This window comes from Pipistrellus hanaki, assembly GCF_964339955.1.
Source record: "Pipistrellus hanaki genome assembly, chromosome: 13".
NCBI classification, from domain to species: Eukaryota; Metazoa; Chordata; class Mammalia; order Chiroptera; family Vespertilionidae; genus Pipistrellus; species Pipistrellus hanaki.
In genome coordinates this window covers 52,345,404-52,370,148 of record NC_140515.1, presented here as the reverse complement: position 1 = coordinate 52,370,148, position 24,745 = coordinate 52,345,404, and the positions used below count along the sequence as shown (strand labels likewise).

Genomic DNA, 24,745 nt, shown 5'->3' with positions numbered 1-24,745 from the left:
CTTCCAAGCCTTCACCCCTGTCTTCCTGTGGAAAGTGGGGGAGCGGGATGAGAAAGCAGGGGTTGGGGCTGAATCCAGGGCTCAGGCCAAAGGTGCCCCACTCCACCTCTCCTCTCAACTTTAACTCTGGGGGTGGAGGGGGACTCTCAGGGACCCCATTTCATCCCTGCCTGGGAAATCACTTGGGCCAGAGCCTGGGGGCGGCGGGCAGGGTTCTCTGTCAGCTGATTTTCCCTGGGCTGCTGGAGTATTGGAATGCATGAGATGCAAATGCATGTAGATGAGGGCATCCCCAGCGTTCCGGGGTGGGCGTGAGCCTCCGGCGGGGCTGGGGGTGGGGACGGGGACGAGAGAAGGAAAGCCCCATCAGGATCCCCCCTTCGCGAGGACCCAGCTCCGGCCCGGCTTGCACAGGGTTAACGCCTGGGCTGCCTCCAAGGAGTGGAGCCGCAGGGCGCTGGTTCGCCGAGGCCCCGCACAAGGACGCGCCTTTGATCTGGGAGCAAGGACCTGAATGCACAGGCCACGGGCACCAGCTGGCACCCCCGCCGAGCCTTTGTCCAGACCGTCACCCCGAGAGAGGGCCGGGCCGTGCGGATAATTGCCTGGGCGGGAACTTTGCTGTCAACCTCAACCCCCTTCCCCCACCCCCCACCATCCTAACCTGGGTTTTGAGCCTGCATGGCCACGCACAGCACAGCCACTGCTGAAAACCGGGGTGGCCACTTTCTGGTCACCCCCCCCCCCCGCCCCTTCTCCCCCCGGCATTTTCCGCTCCCTCCCCTCCCCCACCCCCAGGCCAGCCGGCCTTCCAGCCCCAAAGCAGGTGCAATTTTTTTTTTAAATCTTCAGTAGCCATATTTTACGAAGTAAAAAGAATCAGATGAAATGAACTTGAACGTATTTTTCTTTAATCCGGTATGTCCAAAGTATCACCAGTATTACAGTCGATATGTAAAGGTTATTCATGGAAGAGTTGACATCCTAAGCCTTCAATGTCCCTGTGGCTTTCCGACCACACATCTGGATTGCCTCTAGTCACATCCTAAGGGCCCGCCAGCCCCCAGCCGCACGTGGACGGGCAGGCTGCTGCGCCTAAGCTGGAGAGAGAAACTGCTGGGGATCCCTTCTGCCAGGGAAGCTCCTGGCTCTGGGTGCGGGCAGAAACCGGGCACGTCTTCCTGGGAGCACCTGCTGGGCACAGCCAGGCTGCCTAGAGGGGGGACCAGCCTCGGAGGAGGCCCGCGGGGCTGCAGACAGATGGGGGCTTCCTTCCTTATCTCCTCAGCAACAACCTGTAAAGCAGGGGGCATAGCACCCCTCCTTCGTAGGGCTGTGGCAAGGGTAAAAAGTTGATCCACACTGAGTGCAACCCCTGCTGGGACGCCCCACCCCCTTCCTCATGGATGAGGAACCTGAGGTCCCGAAAGGGGGGGGGGGGGGGGGATACGACATTGTCCAAGGTCACAGAGTAGGTTAGTTGGCTGGGCAACCGGGTTAATCTGGCACTCCTTCATTCATTCATTCGTTCATGCCTTAGCTCACCAGGCCCATGTAGGCACTCTGCTGGGTTAGTCCGTGCTAGGGGGCCTCAGGACACAGCCCAAGGGAGAGGCAGGGGTGGCAGCAAATGACTTGCCCTGTGAGGAAGCTTGGGTGGGGACGCAGGGGTGCCAGGAACACAGCGAAGGGAGGGGCTGGCTGGCACAGAGGGCAGCAAGGGAAGTCTCTTCAAAAGCTGGCTTTCTTAGGCGAAAACTAATGACAATAACCTCACCGATGATAGCAAGTGGCATACTTAAACACGTGCTGTGTGCCCAGCATGGACAAGTTCTAATACACGGATGCCTCAAAACCAACCCTGTGAAAGAAGGCCTGTGATGAACCCCCATTTTACAAACAGGAAAACTTGAGGTAGCGAAACATCAATTAACTTGCCCAAGCAAGTGGCCAGGGACCGGGTACCCAAGCCATCTTGCTTCCAAGCCACAGATCCAGCCACTTCCCTGTCCCACACAGGAGCAGGCATCTTCCAGACGGGAGCTGTGTGTGAGGGGGCCGGGAGGTGGGGGGTGGGGGAGCAGAGCTGGACACAGGGCCGGGCTCTGCGGCCCAGGGCGTTTCCTCACGGCCAGACTCAGCGAGGCTGAGTGGCAGTGTCCTTACCAGCCACACGGATGGACGGAATCCCTTTGCTGAGGGCTTTTCCTCATTTACTGGCATCACCAGCGGATCCGGGACCCATCGCCTGAGGAAGTATTCTAGGATGTCACCACGGGTGCTGATTGCCTGGTTAATGAATCACTCGATGAATAAGATGAGCCCACAAGTTTGAGGTGTTAATTGGTTTTCACGTGTCCTCCTCGAGAAAGAAACCAAGTCCCTCCTGGTACCCTTAGGTCCACCTCTGCCTCACGGGCACCCACCCCCTCCCCCCTGAAGGTGAAGTGCAAGGCAGTGCTACCGGGCCTGGCCTGGCCGCAGGCGGGAGGCGTGCCCAGGGTTTTGGGCGCTCCAGCCCACGGTCACCCCAGACTGCAGGCCAGGAGAGGGGCGCCCACCGAGGAAGCCAGCTGAGATGTTCTCGGAAGTCGGCCCAGAGATTTTCTAGGAAGCCTGGGAACCACTTCCCCGGGGCGCTTTGCATAAATTTGCATGGCAAAGGATTTCCTCGGCTGCTGTGTTCCTGAGGCTCCGACTCCAAGGAGACCGGAACGCCAGCCGCCAGCCGCCAGCCGTGACTCAGGATGCAGGCCTTCACCTGCCTTCTGATGGGCAGGAAGGGGGCTGTGAGGAGGGGTGAGGCTGGGGTCGCCGTCTCACAGTGAGGACGACCAGGTGTCCTGGTGCATCCGGGACTGAAGGGTGTCTCTGGAGGCAGGAATTACACTCCCCTTTCCGTGTCAGGGCATGCGGCCACCATCGACTGAGCACCAGTCGCCAGCGTGCCCCGTGTGTTCAGGAAAATCTCCCTTCGGGAAGAGACTAAAAGAGGAGACCGTATAGGGGAGTCCGTTTTCGGGTGCGAAGAGTCACCATTCTGCCCCCCTATCACCTCTGCCCGGATGGGGCCACCCATCCCTCCTCAGTGACGCCCAGGCTTCCAGGCTGCTTGGGGAGGCCGGACTCACCTGACAGCTGTCAGAGGACAGTGGGGACCAGGAAGGGGTCGAGGGCTTCAGGCTGGGCCCAGCCTCCCGGCCCGGAGCGGGGAGCTCATTGTGGGTGGGCAGTCAGAGGAGGGGTCCCGGAGGCAGTGGGGTACCGTCACACAGGGCAGGGGGAGAGTTGGGGATGTCTGAGCTGGGGAGTGGTGGGAGGTACACGGGGGGGGGGGGCGGGGGGGGGGCGCGGGGAGGCAGGGGGGGCAGGGGGGGAGAGACAAGAGGGAGGAGGAAAGAGGGAGCATGTAGGTAGCAGTGGGATATCCGCATGGTCCCAGCTGGGACCGGGAGGCCTGTCCCTGGGCAGTGGCCCTGGGGGTGGAGACCATGATGGTTGGTGGGGCGGGGGTTGTGGCCACTGTCAGAGGAAAGGATGGCAGGAGGAACCAGTCTGAAAGGGGAGTTCAGGGTTCGCTCCTGTGGATTCTTGGGAGCCAGCAGAACTTAGGGAGAGGTGTTCTCGCTAGCCAGAAGCTGAAGAAGTTCAGATGGAGTGGGGCCGGGGGGGGGGGGGGGGGGGGAGGTGTCCCTAGAGCAGGGAACACTGGCCCAGGAGCAGGGAAGCGGGAAGAAGCTGCCCCAGCCTGGGGAGGAACTGACGGAGAAGCTGTCCCGGGAGGAAGAAGAGTGTCGTGGTATCGACAAGCGTAGCTGTGGGCTTTGGATCAAATCAGGTCCACGCTCCCCCACATGTTGGAGCAAGAGGGGCCCCCTGGTCTTCCCCAGCCCGAGGTTGGTCCTCTGGGAAACCCACCTGGCTGGACCTGAGCCTGGAGCGCCCTCAGACCACCTCCGACCATCACCGGAAACCTTGCAGCCGGGGCTCAGCCAGGCTCAGCCACCGCAGGGCGTGGGCCCCGAGCTGCTGGAGGAGGGGCCGGGCCAGAGCAGGTGCAGGAACCAGGGAGAGAATGGATCCCGCCCGCCCACCAGGAGCCGCCTGCGGGGCCCGGAGACAAAGGACACCCCGGCTGGTTTACTGTGGAGTCTGAGCTGCCTGGCTGCTGGGGGGCAGGGAACTTGGTCCGGGAATCTGGTTTCAGAAACCGCTCACCCCCAAGGGCCCCTCCTGAGACCCAGGGCCCCGTCCGCAGGGCCTCTTTATGAACGTAGCCAACCATACGCTGTAGCAGCCGGTCGATGAGCATTGTGATTTTGAAGTATCGATGAGCATTAACGATATCTAGATGCCCGCCATGCCTGGGATGGGGTAGGGGCTTCACTTCAGTCGCTAGTGGCCGTGGGTCCTGCCCAGCACTTCCATTTTGCTGCCTGCATTCATAAGGAAGGAAATGCTAAGTTTCAGAGAGAGGTTAATGAGAAGGAGATGCAGCCCCCCCCCCCAGGCCCCCCGAATTCTTTCATTCTTTCCCCATCCCTGCCGGAGGTCTGTTAGGAACTCTTGTGAACTACACTGATGAGCAAAGCTGATCTGTGCTGTTGGCAGTCAGAACAATGGTTACCCTGGGTGAGGGAGGGTAGTTAGTTAGTGACGGGAGGGGAACCCCAGTCTGAAGGGCTGGGAGCAATTTGTTTCTTGACCTGGATGCTAGTTACCAAGTGTTCAGTTTGTGGAAATTCACCCACTTGTACACTTAGGATCCGTTCACCAATTTGCACGACTAGTTTATTTCAGTACAAATTTTAAGAACGCCTTCCCTGCCCTGGCCGGGTGGCTCAGTGAGTTGGAGTTTTGTCCAGGACAACAAAAAGGTCACAGGTTCAATTCCTGGTCAGGGCACATGCCTACTCTGCAGGTTTGATCCTGGTCAGGGCACGTTCAGGAGGCAACCAATCAGTGTTTCTCTCTCTCTCTCTCTCTCTCTCTCTCTCTCTCTCTCTCTCTCTCTTCTCTCTCTATCTCTATCTCTATCTCTCCTCTCTCTCTCTCTCAAAAAAATAATCAATTAAGAAAACACTGTTGGTGAAGATTAAAAAGAACAACAACAAAACCACCTTTACTAGAGCAGACATATATGCAGGTGTGAGCTTGCACACACACACACACACACACACACACACCTACACCTGTGTGTACTGGTGAGCCTCTGCAGGTCCATGACCTATGGGTCTCTCCAGAACCGTTGCAGGCATGTGGACACAGATGGATACAGGGGGACAGAGGCAGAGACACTATTTTTAGGAAATACTTCCGAGCAAAGAGGAGGTTTCTCGATGTACGGGTCTAGTGGCTCACGGTGGCGAGGACTGCCTTGCGTCCATGAGGGCGTTTGTTTGTTTGTTTGTTTGTTTGTTTGTTTAAAAAGAACACTGACCTTATTGTTCTCCTAAAAATAACACACGCCCTCCATCAATAGTTCAAGCACTGAAGAAAAGCACAAAGATGAGTATTTACGATTACCCCGATTTCCACACGCTGAGACAAGGAGCCGCCATTCCCTCCAGGGACGAGGTAGCCAGACACAGGCTCTCATCAAAGGGAAACCTCCTTCCTCACCTTCGACTCTTTTTTTTTTTTTTAAATATATTTTATTGCTTTTTTACAGAGAGGAAGGGAGAGGGATAGAGAGTTAGAAACATCCATGAGAGAGAAACATCCATCAGCTGCCCCCTGTACACCCCCCACTGGGGATGTGCCCGCAACCAAGGTACATGCCCTTGACCGGGATGGAACCTGGGACCTTTCAGTACGCAGGCCGACGTTCTATCCACTGAGCCAAACCGGTTTCAGCACACCTGCAACTCTTAACAAAGAGGCTTCTTCCCTTGACTCGCATGGCAGGAGGCTGGGGGTAGGGTGGTTTCAAAGCAGAGGTCCCGGGACCTCCAGATCCTCCTGTACCGGCCACACACATCCCAGGCTGCCTGTGTGGTGTCTGCTGGCTGGTGACCTGTCACCTGGCCAGGTGCCCCGTTCACAGCAACCCACAGTGCGTGGGGCTGGGCTCCTCGGAGGGCTGCGGGCAGGGCGGCAGGCAGCTCGGCGGGGTCCTCGGGGACATGGTTCGCAGGAGGAAGAGCAAGGCCACGCTGGCCTCGGGTGCCAGAGAGGGATTCTGCCCTGGCAGCGAGCTCCAACAGGTGCGCCCCCCGCCCTCGGAGCCGGTGCCTGGCTGTGCCCGGGGCTGATGTCATTAGCGGCCCCGCTTCCCGGCCGCGTCCTCGCGGGAGCTGTGCCGGCCACATCCTGTTTTGGTGGGACCGTCAGGAGCGTATTCCTTGGCCGCTGTGTCATGGGCAGAGCATGTTCGCACCAGGTCCTGGATCACTTGAGGCCACCAGGGGCCACATTCTCCCGGTTTGGCGTCACACGCGTGTGCCGGCTGGACGAGCTGGTGGATGAGTGGCCGCCGCTTTCCGGTTCTGCTGTCACTTGGGATCAGCCCTGCTTTGTTCAGACTCGGGGGGGGGGGGGGGGGGGGAGGTGGCAATCGGAGCCCGAGGTGCTCTGTCAGCGTTTCCGTCTTCGCAAGGATGCCTCTCGCCGGGGATTTCATTGCCATCTTCCCAGCAGGGCTCCTCGGCAGCTGTGTACCACCCCCTCCCCAGGTGCCAACATCTGGATGACAGCTCCGAACTTGTTACCCAGCTGTTCCCAGAAGCCCATGGGATTTGCCTGGGTCTCTTGGCAGACGCAGATGCCCCCGTCTGTTGCCAGATGTTGGCACCTCCAGGCCTCATGCGAGTCTAGGCCCCCTCCATCTCCCCCAGGCAGGCCCATGGTGCTGTGGGGAGACCAGACAGAGTGTCCCCCACTCTGCGGCCCACCACCCTGGCTGGGAAGGAAGCCCAGGGTGTGGGCTTCGGTCCAGGGGGCGTCTGACCACCCTCCCAGGGCCCCGGGGTTTCCTGCCGAAGGAACAACCTTGAGAGGGGCTGCCCGGGGACCTTCTGACGCCCTGGCCCCTCACCGGCGCGTTCTCTGTCACTCCGTCCATCATTCGTTGGTTCAGGACCAGCCTGGCCAGAGATCTGAGATGAAGGGATGGCAGGCCCACCCCTGCCCCCTGGGGTGTCCCTCTCAGCCCACAGCGTGTCACACAGCTGTGAGAAGTGTCTCCAAGTGCACGTGGGCCCAGCCACGGTGGCTCACCAGAGACCCAGGTTACTTGCCGATCCCGAGGACGGGGCATGCGGGAAACAGCCAATCAATGATTCTCTCTCAATGGTGTTTCTCTCTCTCTCTCTCTCCCTTCCTCTCTGAAATCAATAAAAATATATTTTTTAAAAGTGCGATTGGTGAAGGAGCCAACAAGTGCCAGTGTTTCCTCTGTGCTGAGGGAGGCAAAAAGAGGAGCTTGGCCGAAACCGGTTTGGCTCAGTGGATAGAGCGTTAGCCTGTGGAAGGTCCCTGAAAGGTCCCAGGTTCGATTCCCATCAAGGTCATGTACCTTGGTTGCGGGCACATCCCCAGTAGGGGATATGCAAGAGGTCGCTGATCGATGTTTCTCTCTCATCGATGTTTCTAACTCTCTATCCCCCTCCCTTCCTCTCTGTAAAAAAATCAATAAAATGTATATATTTAAAAAAAAAAAAAAAAAAAAAAAAAGAAAGAAAGAAAAAAAGAAAGAAAGAGGAGCTTGGATGTCCTACCTGGGTTGGCTCAGTGAATAGAGCGAACTGAAAGGTCCCAGGTTCGATTCCTGACAAGGGCATGTACCTTGGTTGCAGGCATATCTTCAGTCAGGAGTGTGCAGGAGGCAGCTGATTGGTGTTTCTAACTCTCTATCCCTCTCCCTTCTCTCTGTGGAAAAGCAATTACATATATATATTAGTTTTTTTAAAGGCGCTTTGATGACACCATCACTCTTGCCCACTTGCACTCGGATGTGCTCTTTGGGGTGTGAGGCGTGACCGTCCTGTGGGCCCCTGGGCACACACACCCACAGCCTGGAGGGCCCTGGGCTTACCCAGGCCAGCCCCCAGGTGTGCCCGTGGAGGCCGGGCCTGGTCTGGGAGCATCTTCCCAAACCTTGCCCTTCCCTCCGCCAGCACAGCCACTGCCCCGCAGGCCCAGCCCCCTGCCTGCCCTCTGGCCCTGGCCGAGCCTCAGGCCTGGCGTCTGTGTCTTCCAGCTCCCCCGCAGGCAGCCGCCGGAGGACCGCCTGGGCCCCAGAAGCAGGATGAGAAGATGGCAGACTTCCTGTTACCTCGGGGCCCCAGCAGCTTCCACAGGTTCACCCGGGAGTCTCTGGCGGCCATCGAGAAGCGCATGGCGGAGAAGCAGGCCCGGGGCTCGGCCACCCTGCAGGAGAGCCGGGACGGGCTGCCCGAGGAGGAGGCTCTGCAGCCCCAGCTGGACCTGCAGGCCTCGAAAAAGCTGCCGGATCTCTACGGCACCCCGCCCCGAGAGCTCCTCGGGGAGCCCCTGGAGGACTTGGACCCCTACTATAGCACCCAGAAGGTGACCCCCGCCGCCCCCCGCCCCCGCCCCCTGCCCGCGTCCCCGCAGCCGCAGGGGACAGGGCCTGGCCCCCACGCTGGGCTCTCCGGGGTGGGCTCCTCTGGGCTTGGGGGGGTGAGTCATCGGTGATCTATATTCCAATCACCTCTCCTTTGGAGTTCCAGAACGAAAGGCCAGAAACATGCAGCCCGAGACTGTCCGGTGCTGGGAAGAAAGAGAGGGCAGCCACAGGGACAGTCTTGCTTCCTGGGGGAGGAGTCCCTGTTTTGGGAATTGTCCGGGGTTAGCCTCCACCTCCGGAGCTCTGCACCCCGTCCCCAGGGTGTGTGTGAACTGGAGGCGGGCCCCGAGTCCTGTCCTGGGTTGAGTGTGGGCCCCAGAGCATGGCTCCCCGCTCCTAACTGGGGACAGGGGCCAGCCTGGGAGGACCACTGGGCCTTGCTCTGCTGGCAGTGGGACCAAGCTGGCCGGAGGGGAATCTGAGAGGGATGGGGAGGGGCTTGTCCTGCCTTTGTCCCTCCTCAGTGTAGGGAGGGGAGGTAGCTTTACCCACCGGACAGGGTGAGTCAGGCTCCCTCCTCGTACAGATTTCTATCCAGAAGGGTCCCCGCCCTGACCTCACCTCTGCACCCGGCCAGAGGCTCCTGCAGAAGCCTGGTCCCCAGCCCGGCCACCCACACTTGACCCTCACTGCTGGAGGAAAGTGGGTTTGAACTTGGGCGACAACTTTTCCCCAGAAGGCAGGGACGGAGGACCGTGGCCGCTCACAGCACTGCAGTCAGCACAGGGCCACGGAAGCAGTGAGCGCGGCCTGAGCCCCGGCTCCCAGGGCGGGCGCAAGTCCACGGCAGGTGTCAGCGCTGTGTGTCTGCGTCCCCAGCGCCTGACTGTGCTGAGATGGCATTCAGGAGACTGAGTGGCTGAGGGCAGGCGTGGTTCCGGACTGTCTCCACACGTGAATGCTGGTGTGGGAGGGTGAGGGTGAAGGGAAAGCCACGCAGTGTGTGTGCGCACAGGTGGGCAGGGAGACCTTGAACCTGCCCCGCTTCCCCCTGGTTCGCGGGACTCGGGCGGGGTTCAGGCTGCTGGCTGGGGCCACAGTTCGGGTCAGAGTGAGGCTGGACGCTGGGGTTCGTTTCGTCAGGGCGGGCGGGCGTAGGTCATGGTGGGTCAGAGCTGGAAGGAAGAATTAGGGTCGGGGTAAGACCGCAGCCGGGGGCGAGTCACCGGGCGCGTCAGAGGGGTGGTGAGGTTGCGGTTCCTGAGACAGGCAGCAGCCCCAGCGGCGGGGCTGAGCTTGGGGGGATGGTGGCAGCTGAGCCTGGAAGGAGTCAGGGACACTCTCTTCTGTCCCTGTGACCGGGAATACTTGAACCGAGGCCCAGGCCTGATGCTGGTCTCTAACCTCTGTCTCTCCTTTCTGACCCCTGCCACACTGCCCGCAACCCACAGGGCAAGGCAGGCACCACGGCAGCCCTTTGGGTCCTGGGATATATGGTCAACCCGTCTCCCTACCCAGAGTAAACAGAGCCTTGTCTCACCAGCTACGACAGCCTTAGGGAAGCGAGCGCCCTGGGCCGTGCCACCATACAGCTGGGCAGGGGCACGGCCGCTGGCCTCAGGGCCGGCCCAAACACCCACTGATGTGCCTGAGGCCCGGCCACAATGCTCATGCCCCATCGTGCTGTGCAGACAGTGACTTCTGGAGCTTGGGGAAGGGTCTACCTTGGGCTGCTCCCATCCCCTCCAGGGGAGACACTATGTAACGGGATGGGGCTGACGTCTGTCCTGGGCTCCGGGAGACAGGGTCACGGGAAAGCTGCTCTCTGCTGGGCTGGGGTCTGCCCTTTCCTCACCCCTGCTCTGCACCCCTAAGTCTTCCCTCCCCCGTGGTCCAGTGCGGAAGCCACACCAGGCGGGGAGGGGTCCGAGGGAGAAGGAGAAGGAGGGAGCATCAGCTGGGCCAGGCTCAGGAGAGCCCCTTCTTGTTGGGGTGGTAATTTTGAAAGTGAAGGAAATCCCACCCACCCTTGACAGGCTCCTGAACTTGACCTCACCCCCTCCCGGCCGTGGTGTCCCAGTGAGAGTCCAGTGACCTTCAGAATATGCTGCTCCCCCACCCCTCACCCCTCCCTCAGGCCCTCTCTTCTTGCCACCCTGCCCCGTTAGCCACGGCTCTAGGGTTCTGAGCCAACACAGCCCCCCAAACCTGCCTCCACGAGGGCCGAGGGGCTGCCACCCCGACCTAAAGCAGCTCTCCGTCCACAGACCTTCATCGTGCTGAACAGAGGCAAGACCATCTTCCGGTTCAGCGCCACCAACGCCTTGTACATCCTCAGCCCCTTCCACCCCGTCCGGAGAGCGGCCGTGAAGATCCTGGTTCATTCATATCCTTTGCGGGCAGTGCCCGCGCCGTGTGCCCTCTGGGCCCCATGTGGCTGGTGGACCAGGCAGGGCCAGTTCCTGGCCAGTCCTCAAGCAAGCAGCATGGTCCTCAGCAGGGGGAGAGGGGGTGGCAATGCAGAGTGTCCCACCCCGGCCCAGACCTGCCAGCCAGCACCTGCGTGTAAGCTAGGTCCCAGCAGAGTCCTGGGCCCATGGAAGTTGGGGGCACTTTGCTCTGGTCTTTTAGGGGAGAAATGTCCTAGGAGCTAAGCTACTGAGCATGCCAGAAGGAAGGAGGCCGGTCAGTGCCCCCTGGCTCTGGTACTGTCCCCAAGTGTCCCCTCCCCCTGCACCTCCCGCCCACTCGCAGGGACCTCCAGCAGGTCGCCCCGGCTCAGCCAAGGAGAAGCCACTTTCCAAGAAAGGCCTCTGGCTCGTCGGCGCTTGGGCATCTTCTGAGGGGGGGCGCAGCGCCTGCTTTTTGACGAGGTGTTGACGCGATGTTTGCACTTTCGGAGCATCTCAAAGAGCCCGGGTTCGCGTTCAGTTCTATAAACCGCAGCCTGAAAAAGCTGCGGCCGCCCAGGAGAGCTGGGGAGTCGGGGGGACGTACTGATCTCGGACCACCCCTGGGACGGGGTGCCAGCATCCAGGCACGGCTGTTCTCCAGACTTCAGAAGAGGGGCCCCACAGACAGTGCTCCGAGAGGGCAGAGCTGGCGGCAGAGCCCCGGGCGTCCATGCTGCTGGGCTCAGCCATGTGAGGAGTTGTGGGTGTGGTGGGCTGGCCTGATGGAGCCCCTGAAGGCACCTCCTCCCATAGTTCCCCACTCTGGAGGGCCAGAGGCAGAGACCTCACCCATGAACCTCTGAGCGGGCAAGAGGCTCAGGAAGACAGCTGCCCAGGGAGGGTCAAAGTAGCCAGGACCATTGCTGACAGCTCAGGGTCTTTCTGCCCAGGCAGGCTGAGGATTGCTCCTCCCACCCCAGGCCTCATGCCGAGCCTCACCCCAGGGGTTAGCAGGAGGGGCTCAGTGCTGCCTCTGCTCTCGGCTTGCAGGCCCTCTCTCTCCCCTCCTCTGCTCGCGCCTGCCTTTCTCAGGAGGTGGCTGAGACACGTGGAAGGCCAGGGAAACCCCACACTGGGGCTGTGGCAGCGGCATCAGCAGGGGGGGAGGGAAGGGGGAGACAGACATGTCTGCGGAGAGGGGCCGTGCTCGGGGGGCAGCCTGCCATGCACAGCTCCATCTTACTCGGTGAGGTGAGAGTGATTCTAGATTTCATTTGGGGCCATTCTGCCCCTGGTCCCAAGCGCGCTGTAGATGCCCGGGACTTTGCTGGGCATCCTGAGGGTATTAAGCTGAATAGGGCCCTGTCCTTGCCCCCTCGGGAATGTTATAGCCCCCCCTAAGAGGGTGAGACAGCTACAGGAATAGCTGTCATTCCTGCAGGTGTGTGGCGAGAACAGTGGGGCGGGCAGTGGAGAGGAGAGACCGACCGGCCGCCTCTCTTGCTCTGAGCCCGACGGAGGCCTCGCTCCAAGGGCGTGGCCTCCCTGCCACCTGCTCGGGCTCCCCCCTGGGGCTTCTCCTCCTGGTATCTAACCAACCCAGCACTGCCTGGCAGCGGCAGCAGCCCCCAGAGATGCCGCAGCAGCCCCAGGGCCCCTGCACTGCCCTGGGCGGGGGGTGGGGCTGATGAGGCCAGGGAGGAGGTGGGCCGGGGAAGCGGTGGGGACACTGGAGGTCCCAGCCTAGCCAGAGGGTCCATTGAATAGTGGTTCTGAGGTTGGGGGAGGAACCTGGTGCCCCCCAGCAGGACTAGTGCTGAGGGCTCTGAGCCAGCCTGTATCTCCCAGGACAGCGGCCCCAGGGAAGTGGCTCAGCATTGAGAGAGGCCCTGTGCTGGGCTCCTGGCGGCTGCCTTGGCACTCCACTGCCTGGGGATGGGTGGGAGCCCATGGCAGGCCCTCAACAGCGCCCCTAGTGGACTCAGGGGGCACTGGCAAAGAGGAAGGAGCCTAGATCTGTGCCCTAAGCCTTGCCATTTAGAGTGTGGTGCACCCCCCAGCGGCATCAGCATTCTGGGGACCTTGTAGGAATTGCCAGATCTCAGGCCCAACTTGCAAATCTTTTAGCAGGTCCCAAGGATTCCTGAACAATTCCTAGGGCAGTGGTCGGCAAACCGCGGCTCGCGAGCCACATTCGGCTCTTTGGCCCCTGGAGTGTGGCTCTTCCACAAAATCCCACGGCCCCAGGCGAGTCTATTTAGAAGAAGTGGCGTTAGAAGAAGTTTAAGTTTAAAAAAATGTGGCTCTCCAAAGAAATGTCAACGGTTTGTACAGTTGATGTTTGACTCTGTTGACAAATGAGTTTGCCGACCACTGGCCTAGGGCAATTGTTTCCAAAAACCAGCCGGTCTCACCTGGAACACGTGTTAAAATCGCCTATTCCTGGCCCTTCCCAGACCTCCGTCACCCGTGTGAGGCCTAGGGCTCTGCAGCTTTTCTGTGCATTTAAAAAAAATAAAATAAAGATGTAACTCACGTACCAGACACGTCACCACCCCGAGCAGAAACCCCCTGCCCGTGAGCCGTCGCAGGTTTCACGTTTTGAATGATGAACTTGCTCTCTGCTTACATGTTTCACTGTGGTAGAAGACGTATGAAATGTACCTCCTTACCCATTCTTAAGGGGGCAGTACAGTGTGTCACCTGTATGCCCGCTGCCGGGCCACAAACCTCTGGAACTTCCTCAGCCTGCGAAACGGAAACTCTACACCCGTTGCGGGCTTCGCTCATCCTACCCATTCAAACACCCAAGTGCTCGCTCTGCCAAGGTCTGTGCCAGGCCCTGTGGGAAGGGCAGAGGGGCAAAGATGGGCCCAGGAGGGGGCAGGATTGCAGCCACCCGGGCGTTCGCAGGGCCGTGCTAGCCGGGTGCCCGCTGACTCAGCTCAGCTGTGCCCTGTGCCCCACGCGGGCAGTGCCTGCGTGCGGGGAGGGCGCCTCCATCCAAAGTAAATACGGGCATGTGGAACCATGTCTCCCTACGTATCTCTGCTAACATGCTGCAGGATGCGTTCCTGCTGGGATTAACTGAAAGGAGCCAGCCGAGCTCCCCATCCCGCCGCAGTCACATTGAGAGGCCTCATGTTCACTCCAAGAGGCATTTGCTTTCCCCGGCGCCCTGGATCTCTTCACAGATCCTCCCACGTCTCCCTGGCAGATTCAAATGGGCAATCAAGCCGCATGTTTGCGTGTGTGTGTGTGTGTGTGTGCACTTAACAGCACACATCTATGCAAACAGCCGCACTGTTCCTTCCCTTCCCTTGGAGAGTCGACTCCTTGGGATCCGAAGGCAGGCAGCCGGAGTCTCAGGCGCCCCCCACCGTCCTCGCGGGCGGCCCTCGCTGGCTTTCTCATCAGGAGGCCGGGCGTGGGTGTCTGGGGACGATGACAGGGCAGGACGGAAGATGTTCCGCCGGGCTCAGGCCCGGTGAGCTGGCCTGTGCTTCTGCCCACACACCGGGCCAGCTCTGTCATCGGCCCGAAAGGACCAGGCAGTGCAAACAGGTGTGGCCTGGCCAGGCGTGCGCCTGACTCATCTCTCCGGGCTGGGCTCCGTGGGGGGCCTGGGGACGCTTTGGGCAGAGCCCCATGGGCTTGAGGCTCAGTGTAGGTAGGAAGTGGCCACACACACACACACACACACACACGAGGTAGAGAATGGTGGAAGGGTCATCCTAAAGGCCAGGAAAGCCCGCAGGGTTTTGAGCATCAAGGGGCAGAGACTAGAGCACATGTGTCAAACACAAGGCCCGCGGGCCAAATCCAGCCCTCCAGGCCTTGCAATGTGGCCCGCACCGCGCTGTCATCACTGCACTCCGCTGTCAGTTTATGACATTGTCAGTTTATGACTGTTCAGTAAACCATTCGGCCCGAGATTTAGGCTGGATTTTAGATTTTGGCCCCTTCTCTGATTGAGTTCGACACCCCTAGACTAGAGTCTGCTGTGCCCAGAGAGGCAGCCCGTCACCTCCCTCTGTGGAGCCCAGGCGGCTGCAGGACTCGGGGGCTGTCTCCGCGGGCTCTTCCCTGAGTCTGGCTCTCAGAGTCCAGCTCCCCTCTGTCCGTGTCCAGGCAAGTCCTGGGGGCCAAGGCGGCCTGTCCACCCTGCTGCTCCCTGCCAAGTGCCTTCTCCGCTCTAGTGAGGCTGCAAGCGGCTCCCCCACAGCCAGGAGAGGCTTGGCTCCCCAGAGGGGGGTCTCCCCCTCCTCAGCCCACCCTGCTTAGCCATGACCGCTGGGCTGATGGATGGCTAGGAGAAGCCTAGCCAGCCTCCGGGACCTGTCTGAACGCCTCCTGCAGGAAGCCCAGCCGGAGGCGGGGCTTGTTTCTTATAGCAGCCTATCAGAGCAGCCCCGGGTGGCTCCGGGGCCTCCCTGTCTCCCACAGAGGGCCGGCTCAGGTGGCAGTTGTTCTTAAAAATGGCAAATAAGTGTACTCCTCCTGCATGGCAGTCTGCTTACACTTTTTTTAAAAAATATTTTTTTGTTGTTGATTTTTTACAGAGAGGAAGGGAGAGGGATAGAGAGTTAGATACATCAACCGGCTGCCTCTTGCACACCCCTACTGGGGATGCGCCCACAACCACGGTACATGCTCTTGACCGGAATCGAACCGGGGACCCTCCAGTCCGCAGGCCAAGGCTCTATCCACTGAGCCAAACCGGTCAGGGCTGCTTACACTTTTTAAATATATATATACATATATATGTTTTTATTGTTTAGAGAGAGAGAGACATTGATCAGCTGCCTCCTGCATGGCCCCTACTGGGGAAGGAGCCCACAACCCAGGCACGTGCCCTGACTGAGAATGGAACCAGTGACCTCTGGGTGCATGGGATGACACTCAGCCATTGAGCCACACCGGCCGAGCTGCTTACTCTCAGGTGTGAGCCTTTCGTGTGTTTGGCTTTCATGCCGCTCTGTGGGTGGCAGAGGCCGAGGGTGGGGCCACATTCCCCCTGGGTGGGTGAGGAGGCAGGGGTGGCCCAGGGACGGCGTGGCAGGGGCTCAGGTGCAGGGCAGCTGTGGCTGAGCGGGGCTCTGCCAGGGACCAGCTGTGACCGGCAGTCATTTTATGTGGCTGCTGCAACGAATCCCCACAAGCCTCACAGCTTAAAGCAACAGGAAACTGCCCCCTTGCAATTCCTGGAGTCAGAAATCCACAAAGTTCTCCCAGGGCTAACATCGAGACATCACCAGGGCCCTAGCTGGTTTGGCTCAGTGGATAGAGCATCGGCCTCTGGACGGAAGGGTCCCAGGTTCGATTCCAGCCAAGGGCACATGCCTGGGTTGCGGGCTCAATCCCCAGTAGGGGCATGCAGAGGGCAGCCAATCAATGATTCTCTCTCATCGTTGATGTTTCTATCTCTCTCTCCCTCTCCCTTCCTCTCTAAAATCAATGAAATATATATTTAAAAAAAAAAAAAAAAGATCGGCAGAGCTGTCCCTATGTGGAGGCTCTGGGGAGAATGTTTTCTAGGCTTTTCCAGACTGGCGGCTGCGTGAATTCCCAGCTCTTTACCCATTCTGTCTTTAAGGCCATGACAGCTGGTGGAATTTTTCTCACACTCATCCCTCCGAGGCTGGCTCCCTGTCCCCCTCCCCACCTCCACCGCACCCCACTCACTTGTAAGGCCCCTGTGATGACCCTGGGCCCACCCAGAAAATCCAGGATAATCTCTGCATCTTGAGATCCTTAGTTTAACCACATCTGCCAAGATCCTTTGCCATATCATCTAATAATCATAATTTCTGGGCATTAGGTGTGGTTGTCTTCAGGGGGCTGTTGTTCTACCAGCCACAGTACCCTTCAGCTTAACCCCTTGGTGCCTTGCTCTCCTCTAGCTACGAAGTATCTCCTCATGGGTAGTTGGGAGAATCCAATGAGTTCATGGATACAGACAGCAGAGCCTCCATTAATGCTTGCTCTTAGCATCATCTCAGATTGCAGGACTCATCCGGGATCCTCATAGAGGGCTTAGCAGTCTGTGGGGTGCGCAAAGGCTGGTCCAGGGGCTCGTGAACTGTCTGCCCGACGAGGAAAGACTCAGCATGGAACCCGTGTGTGTGTGTGTGTGTGTGTGTGTGTGTGTGTGTGTGAGAGAGAGAGAGAGAGAGAGAAAGAGACTGAGATGGGAATCTGATCCTGCCTTTGAAAGCTGGAGAGGGAGGTAGACTTGACACAGAGATTGTCACACAGGCAGGTGGATGCAGACACCAAGCTAGGGGTAAGGGGGTGACCCCAGTGCCGGTGGGGGTGGGGTGTCCCCTGCCAGGGAGGATGCAGGCTCCCTTGGGCCTATGGCTTTCGAGCTGAGCTCTGGTTTGATTAAGGGGGCTCCAAAGCCTGACCCCGCTCATCCCGGAAAAGAAACTGGACAGTTTATTGTAGCTGGGGGCCGGGCTTGGCATGCTTCGCCTGGCTCCCTCGTTTCTCTAGGAGGACTGGAGGTGTGGAGAGCTGCCACCTGGATTCCTTGAGAGGCCTCAGCTCTGCCTCCAGCTGGGCAGCCCCTCCACTCAGAGGTCAGCTCCCAGCTCAGCCCGATCTCCAGTCTGACTGCATTGGTCTCCCCATCTGCCGAGGCCGGGGCGGGCTGTGGAGAAGGTGGAGCTGTGGTAGGAGGAAGGAGGCAGGCCCCTGGAGCACAATTACTGCAGCTCCAGGCAGGGCAGCCCGTGGGAATGAGGGGCTGAGGCTGCGGCAGCGTGGGGAGCCTGGAGGCAGCCACAGGGAGTAGGAGGCCCAGCCTCTCCTCTCTGGCTGGGGAGGGGGTTTGTGAGGGCAGCAGAGTATTCCTGTTCTAGGCCAGGCCTTTTGGGGGTGGCCCAGCCCACAGGGGGCCCAGGGTCTGCCCCTTGCTTCTCTGTAGGTCTTGCAGGGGTAAGGGAAGCCTGAAGCAGTAGCTGGGACTTGTAGCCAAAGAGTCAGGACCAGACAAGGCCTGAGGAAGTTCAGTTCAAGGCCAAGGGCCCAGAAGGATGCCCAAGACAGTCCAAGCATTTGCAGAGCTCCCCTCTGGATGGGGACATTGACAGTCAGAGAGCAGCCACATGCTACGGTGCTCCTGCTGGAGAGAGCTCTGTTGGGGTGCTCCGGTTGGAGGTGCTCCTGCTCAGAGCGGTGGGGGGGGGGGGGGAGCGCATCTTAGAGGAGGAGAAGGTGTGCGTTAGGTGGAAGAGAGGATGAGGGAAGAGATGAGCGAAGGCTGGAAGCAGCTGGGGAAGCAGCCCCCTGCCTCCCAGGGTCAGTGTGTCCCAACAAGGTACAGACGTTGTGTCAGCAGGACACTGCTATGGAGAAGTCCTAGCCCCGTGGTCGGCAAACTCATCAGTCCACAGAGCCAAATATCAACAGGACAACGATGGACATTTCTTTTGAGAGCCACATTTTTTTAAACTTAAACTCCTTCTAACGCCACTTCTTCGACATAGCCTCACCCAGGCCGTGGTATTTTGTGGAAGAGCCGCACTCAAGGGGCCAAAGAGCCGCATGTAGCTCGTGAGCTGCAGTTTGCTGACCACTGTCCTAGGCCACAGGTCAGCCTGGGCTGCTCTTACAGAAGTGTGTGTGTGTTGGGGGGAGCGGGGAGAGATCCTCGGACCCTGCACCATGGCCTTCCTCTCCGACAGTGGCCCCTGAGGAGGTTTACAAATGCCACCTCCCTCCAAAGAGGCTGCAAAAACCTCTGAGGTCCGGGCGTGCCCTCCCCCCCTTGCCTCCAGATGGACCCTTCAGGGGACCTGCTGAAGGTGCAGGTTCGTGTGTCTTGTCCCCCTCCGGGGCTGCCATGCCAGGGAGGGCATGGAGGCCAGCCCCGGTGCGGAGGTCGGTAAGGCCTGGCTTGGAACCTGTCTCACTGATGTGGCAGCTCTGGCCTGGGAGTGACGCCCCCGGGCCAGGCCCCTCTGGCCCCCGGCGTGGTTTTCCTTGACCCCCGGCCCACGCTCTTCAGCATGCTCATCATGTGCACCATCCTGACCAACTGCGTGTTCATGGCCCAGCACGACCCTCCACCCTGGACCAAGTATGTCGAGTGAGTATCTTCAGGGCCTCTCCGGCTGGCCCCTCCCTCCCTCCCCTTCCCTTCTATTCTGCAGCTCCTACAGTCACCCCTGAAGAGGGCTGGGTCCAGGCTCAGGGACTCACCCTCCTCGGGGGTAGTTGGCCCAGCCGCCACCCTCTTTTGCCGCTTCCACTCCTGCCAGCTTCCTGCTCTGAGTTGTGCCCTCAGTGAGGGGAGGAAGCTTTGCAGGTTGGCAAAGTAGGGGTTCCTCCCCCAGAGGCCGGAGGACATTGGAGAAGGCTCTGAAACAGCAACAGCAGCAGCAATAATAATTGATTGAGCACTTAGCGCAGGCAGACGCTGTCATCGAACAGTAGACGTCATCATCTCCTTTAACCCTCACGGCAGCCCAGGAGGGGAGGCGCGGTCCTAACCCTGTGCGGCAGAGGAGGAGGCGGGTACCTTGCCTTATACCCTGCCGCTGGGAGGCGTGGCCGCCAGGAAGAGGCTCAGGGCTCTCCCCGCTCCAACACCGCCCTCCTCCTGCCTTTTCCCTCCAAGCCCCGCCTCTGCCACCATTTGACAGTCTTAGGAAGCCGCTTCGGGTCCGTCCTTCCCCAGTGCCGGTGCCTTACCCGCGGGTGCTGAGCAGACCTGAGAGGCCCGTGGTGCATCTGGCTCCTGAGTTCAGAAGATGGAAAAGCTTGCAGGTGGCAATCCCTGTTCACACAGGTCCCCCCCCTCGGTGCTGCCCCCTCTCAGGGGCCTGCATCCGGCTGCTGAGACCTGGGAGGCACGGGGTGTGGCCCTCTCCCATTCCTGGGGGCCACAGTCCCCGCATCCAGGCATTTAGGATCCTTCAGCCCACCCCAGGCAGAGAGAACAGTCCCTACCCATCCCTACCCAGTGTTAGAATATGAACCGCCTTCCCAAGGTCAAGAGAGACATCTGTAGCCAGTAGGTGGTTGAGCGTGGACCATGCTCTCCTCACCCACAAATAAGGTGGGGGGCTGTGACTTGGGTGTCCTCCCTGTCCCTCGGGGCAGATCCAGTGGCCACCATACGCCTGTGCCCACGGACTCCCAGGGCTGGGTTAAGGCGGTAGGTGCAGGGTCCTCTTACATCAGGACAGCCAAGGGGCAGTGGAGGCACAGGGGGCACATGGCAGGCCCTCTGTGTGCGTCATCACACGGGAAGATGGATTGTTGGCTGGAGGTTGGAGACACAGCTCAGCCCACCACGCCAGCCCAGCCTCGGGGCCCTGAGAGGGGGCTGCGCAGGACTCACACCACCCGTGGAGCCTGGGAGCCTGGCCGTAGGCTTCGCCTCCCTGAGAGACCCGTCTTTCCGTCTCTCCCTCCCAGGTACACCTTCACTGCCATTTACACCTTCGAGTCTCTGGTCAAGATACTGGCCCGAGGCTTCTGCCTGCATGCGTTCACCTTCCTTCGGGACCCGTGGAACTGGCTGGACTTCAGTGTGATTATCATGGCGTAAGTACCTCGCTCCCCCTCCGAGTCGTGCGGCCACGCTGAGGGGCAAGGGCATCTCGCCGCACCCAGCCCTCCCGGCCTCCCTGCTGCGGTCCTCACTGTGGCTCTGCATGGGGCCGTAGAGCAGCCCACCTCCTGCCACGGCGGGAGGAGGTCAGGATGGAGCCCTCAGCTCCTCCTGGTGGGAAAGCCGGGCCCAGAGTATAGCTCGGGCCTCGGTGATCAGACCCACTGCCCGTCTGTAGCCTCGTGGCAGCCCTGTGCTCGAAGGCCACCGTTCACATTCTGGTTGAGCACCTTCTGCCCTGTCCACCGAGGGGGCCCGGTGTTATACCCAGCCTGACATACCCAACCGCTGTGAGCAGTGACTGTGAATGAAACCGCAGCAAACAGAGGAGGAATCTGGGGAAGGGGCCGGCCATCCCCAGGAGCCCATGCCACGCCCACCAGCATGTCTGCTCTGCCCAGTCGTAGACGCCGTGTCTGGATCGTTTTAAGGCACTTGGTCCCTGCCATGGCCCAGTGGGTCCTCCCACCAGCCAGAGAGGTGGGCTGGATGGGGATGCCCTACCCTGTTTTACAAATGAGAAAACGGATGCCAAGGAGCTCACCAGGAAGTGAACGTGACCCCTCCTGGCCTCCTGTTGAACAGCCTCAGGCCCCGCCTCCTCGCCTGGGAGGAGACCCTGGCTGAAGGGCTGGGTTGAATGAAGCTCGCCATTCGGTGTCCCTGCCATTCAGTGTCCCTGTCATTCTCGGCGTTGGGTGCTGTCTCCTGGTGGAGACACCCGATCAGAGCTGTGGCCAGGGGCTCAGTGTAGACTTGGTGTAGTACACTGATACCAGGCAGGGCTGAGTGAGCGGGAGAAAGAATAGCGGGGCAGGAGGGCGCAGAGTGGTGGGGCTGCGGGCAGGCTCCTCCGTGGTCAGATTCTGGGAAATATTGTGAAGAGAGGGCTGACCAGAGACCCCAGGGCAGACTTTGGCTTGAGCCGCTGGGCGAACGGTGTTACCGCTTGTTGAAATGGAGAATGGAGGGAGGAGCAGGCGGAGGGAGGCAGGGAGCGGGCCAGTTGGGAATATATTAGGTTTGACAACATCCAGGGTGTGATATGGAGTCAGCAGCTGGCTGTTGCAGCCTGGAGCTCAGGCTAGAGGCCCGGACTGGAGGTGCACGTTCAGAAGCCATCGGGGTGCAGATGGTAGTTAGAGCCTGGAGACCAGAGGAGACCGTCCAGGAGGGAGTGTAGCCGGCGCAGGGAAGCCGCCCGGGGGCTGGACCGAGGGACGCTCCACATCCCGGGGTCCGGATGGAGTGGGGAAGGCGGGAGGGCACTCCAGGGAGAGGAGTGCCCCCAAAGCCAACGGAGGGCTGGGACTCAGTTTGAAAGACACCACAAGGCATGAGGAAGGTGAGAACCGAGATTGGACCATCAGCGTCAATATCGCCAATGACCTTGACAAGACAGGTCCAAGCGTGGAGGACTTACGCCTGATTATAGAGAGAGGGAGGAGGGGAGGTGGAGCAAGTGGAGGCATCGATGTTGTGGGATCAAACACGGGGTGGTGGCCAGAGGGGAAGATGGGTGCAGGGAGGATGGTTAGAGAAGGGAGCTGTCTTTGCAGGTGGGTGGGAAGCATGCGGGAAAGAAGGACAGTTTGCCGGGGGAAGAGAGGGAGTTGCAGATGGAAGCTTGAGCTGGATGAGGGGTGGGAATCCGGAGCCAGGCAGAGCGGTGGCAGTGAGTGGGGAAGGCGGAATTTCAAGTGGAGATGGAGGTAGACTCAGAGTGGATGACGAGAGAAGGAGAAATTTCTCTTCTGAGTGCTTATGTCTTCCTCAGTGATAACAAGCAGGGCCATCCGCTGAGAACCTGCGGTCTGAGGAGAGTGGGAGCCGGGAGCGTGCACTGACTTGGGGAGGGACCGGGTGGCCGCTGCGCCCTGTGGGAGAGGGGCAGTGATCCATGGGCCCCTGAGGCCGCAGTGCCCCAGGAAAGGGATTATTCGGCAGGAAGGACACAGCGGCTGCCTTCCTTCCCACCCTGGAGCCTGGGCAGGACAGCTTCATGAGATCCATGCCCCTGACCCTGGCAAAGACACCGCTGCCCTGGGCCCTTGTCGGGTGGCAGGAACCAGGCTCTGGCCTGCCTTCAGCCCTGGACCCTGGGAAATGTTGACCTCAGGCTCTTAGCAAGTCCTCCTGCCCCATCTCAGGAGAGAATCCCAGCCTCCAGCCCCGAAGGATCCCCCGGGGGACCGCTCCTTCCACTCGGAATCACGGGGCAGGTGCGCCCGGCCTGCCTGCGCCCTGTACCGGAACCGGGGGTGACGGAGCAGCACGAGGCCCCAGAGGCCCTCACTTCCCCGAGGGCCCCATGGACCCGCTGGCTGTCGGCCCTGTGCTCTGGGCTGGGTTGGCCTGGCGGCTTTGATTGACGGCGATGCTGTCTTAGGAAAACAATTAATTACCGCCGTGGTAGTGCAGGGGCACTTGGCTGTAGCCAAATGATTCAATAATTCGGGGCTGCTGGATAATCAAAGGCGCCTTAAGTGGCAGCAAAGTTGCCTTCGATGAAACTCCCCATCCCATCTCCATGGCACAGAGATGGAGAAACCGAGGCTCCGAGAGAGCCTGGCTTGCCCCGAATTATAGAAGGAATCAACAGAGTGTTTCCTAGCTCATAACCGTGAGAGGCACCCCAAGTTTGGCGACCCCCCTCCCCCACCTCCACCTGATTTCGAGGCGGTGAGAGCGGGGGAAGGGGTGCCAGGAAGCCCGCCTCGGGGCTCAGCCTGCAGCCCGCCAGCCAGACCTCTTCCTGTGCCCCCTCCCAGCTGGGCATTACCTGCTAGTTAGCACAGCCTCCCACCTTCTGGGGTTGTTATGGAAACCAAACCTGGAGGGGGAGGGGGGAAGCAGAGAGGAGAAGGTAGCAATCATGCTAATGTGCCGAGTGTACCCTCTGCCTGGCAGCCCAGGCGGGGCCCTCTGCATTGAATGGGAGGTGCCCAGCAGGACAGGGCAGGGCAGGGAGAAGGCCCGGGTCTGCCCTTCCTCGTGGTTCCTCGGCCCCCAGAACGGCTCCCTCCGCACCAGGGCCGGTGGGATTCTCACCCACTCCCTCCGCGCTTTCTGTGCCAGGGCCCACGACCCCACCCCAGCCCTCTGCCCCTGCCCAGCAGCGTGGCCAGGGCAGGGAAAGGAGAACGGCTTGGAGGAGCACTTTGCCAGCCTCCCGAAGGACTGGGCCTCACCCCCAGCCTCCCACCCACCACGGCTGAAGCTGGTCCTTTGCCAGATGTGAGTCTCTCCTGCCTGGCCCCACACCCAGGCCCCGAGAGAGGCCTCACTAGGAGGCGAAGGCCCCCACCTGGGAAGCAGCCAGGCCCCAGGCTCTGGGCGGAGTAAAAGAGGCGACAGTCCCCGTGTCCCACGCGTGGTCGCAGCCACGCCGTGCCCTCACCCAGCCCTGTGCCCTGCCTTCCAGACTCCCCCTTACCCCCACTCTGTCAGATTGCTCCCCCCACTGGCGTGTCCAACATCACAAGCACACCACCAGAGCCGCTCTGCCGTTCTCAGCCACTTGGCTGGCTTTGCAAGCCTGAGGTGCACACACGTCCGGATCCTGGGGTCTTGGCTTCTCTGTGCTCAGAACTAGCTGCTGATGGGGCCGGGGATGGATGGAGGGCAAGCGCTGTCTGCACTGGGGACTTGAGAGGGAGGGGAAGGCAGGTGCACAGCAGGACAGGGCAGGGCAGGGAGAGGGGATGGATAAAGACGCAGGGACAGGCAAAGACAGGCAGGCAATCACAGGACAGACAGGGCTGTAAAGGACAGGAGGGGAGAAGCAGGGGCCGTTGGTTCCCTCTTGGATCTACACAGTCCTCCCCATCTCTCTCTCTCTGGAACCGGAAGAAAGAGCCTTGAAGCCAGTGGCCACCCCCGTTCAGCCGGACACAGGACACAGGGCCCAGAGCCCCCAGCCTGCCGTGGCTTCCCCAGAGTGAGTTCCAGACTGTTTCCCGCTTAACTTGACAGTCCTGGGGCAGCACCGTGTCCGGACAGAGCCCAGGCCTGAGAGAGGGACGTGGGACAGAGGCCTGAAGGCCTGGCCCGTCAGAGAGATTGGAATAGCCATCGAAAGTCGAGAGGGAGCTTGGACCAAGCCAGCAGGGACATATGGGCCAGAACAACGGAGGTCACGTCCGTTCCCCACCGGGAGACGGGGCTGCACCCGGCTGCTGCCCTGGAGGAAGAGGT

The 24,745-nt window shown here is 60.3% G+C and overlaps 1 protein-coding gene across 6 annotated transcripts in view; it reads left to right on the top strand.

The window, feature by feature from the left end:
• SCN5A (sodium voltage-gated channel alpha subunit 5) overlaps positions 1–24,745 on the top strand; it is a 91,605-nt gene that overhangs the window by 9,007 nt on the left and 57,853 nt on the right. For all 6 annotated transcript variants that reach the window (XM_084902773.1, XM_084902774.1, XM_084902772.1 and 3 more), the window contains exons 2-5: positions 8,201–8,529; positions 10,798–10,916; positions 18,929–19,018; positions 20,353–20,481. In XM_084902773.1, coding sequence (XP_084758899.1) covers positions 8,257–8,529; positions 10,798–10,916; positions 18,929–19,018; positions 20,353–20,481 — 611 coding nt within the window. In that variant the 5' untranslated portion in view covers positions 8,201–8,256. The remainder of the gene's footprint in view (positions 1–8,200; positions 8,530–10,797; positions 10,917–18,928; positions 19,019–20,352; positions 20,482–24,745) is intronic.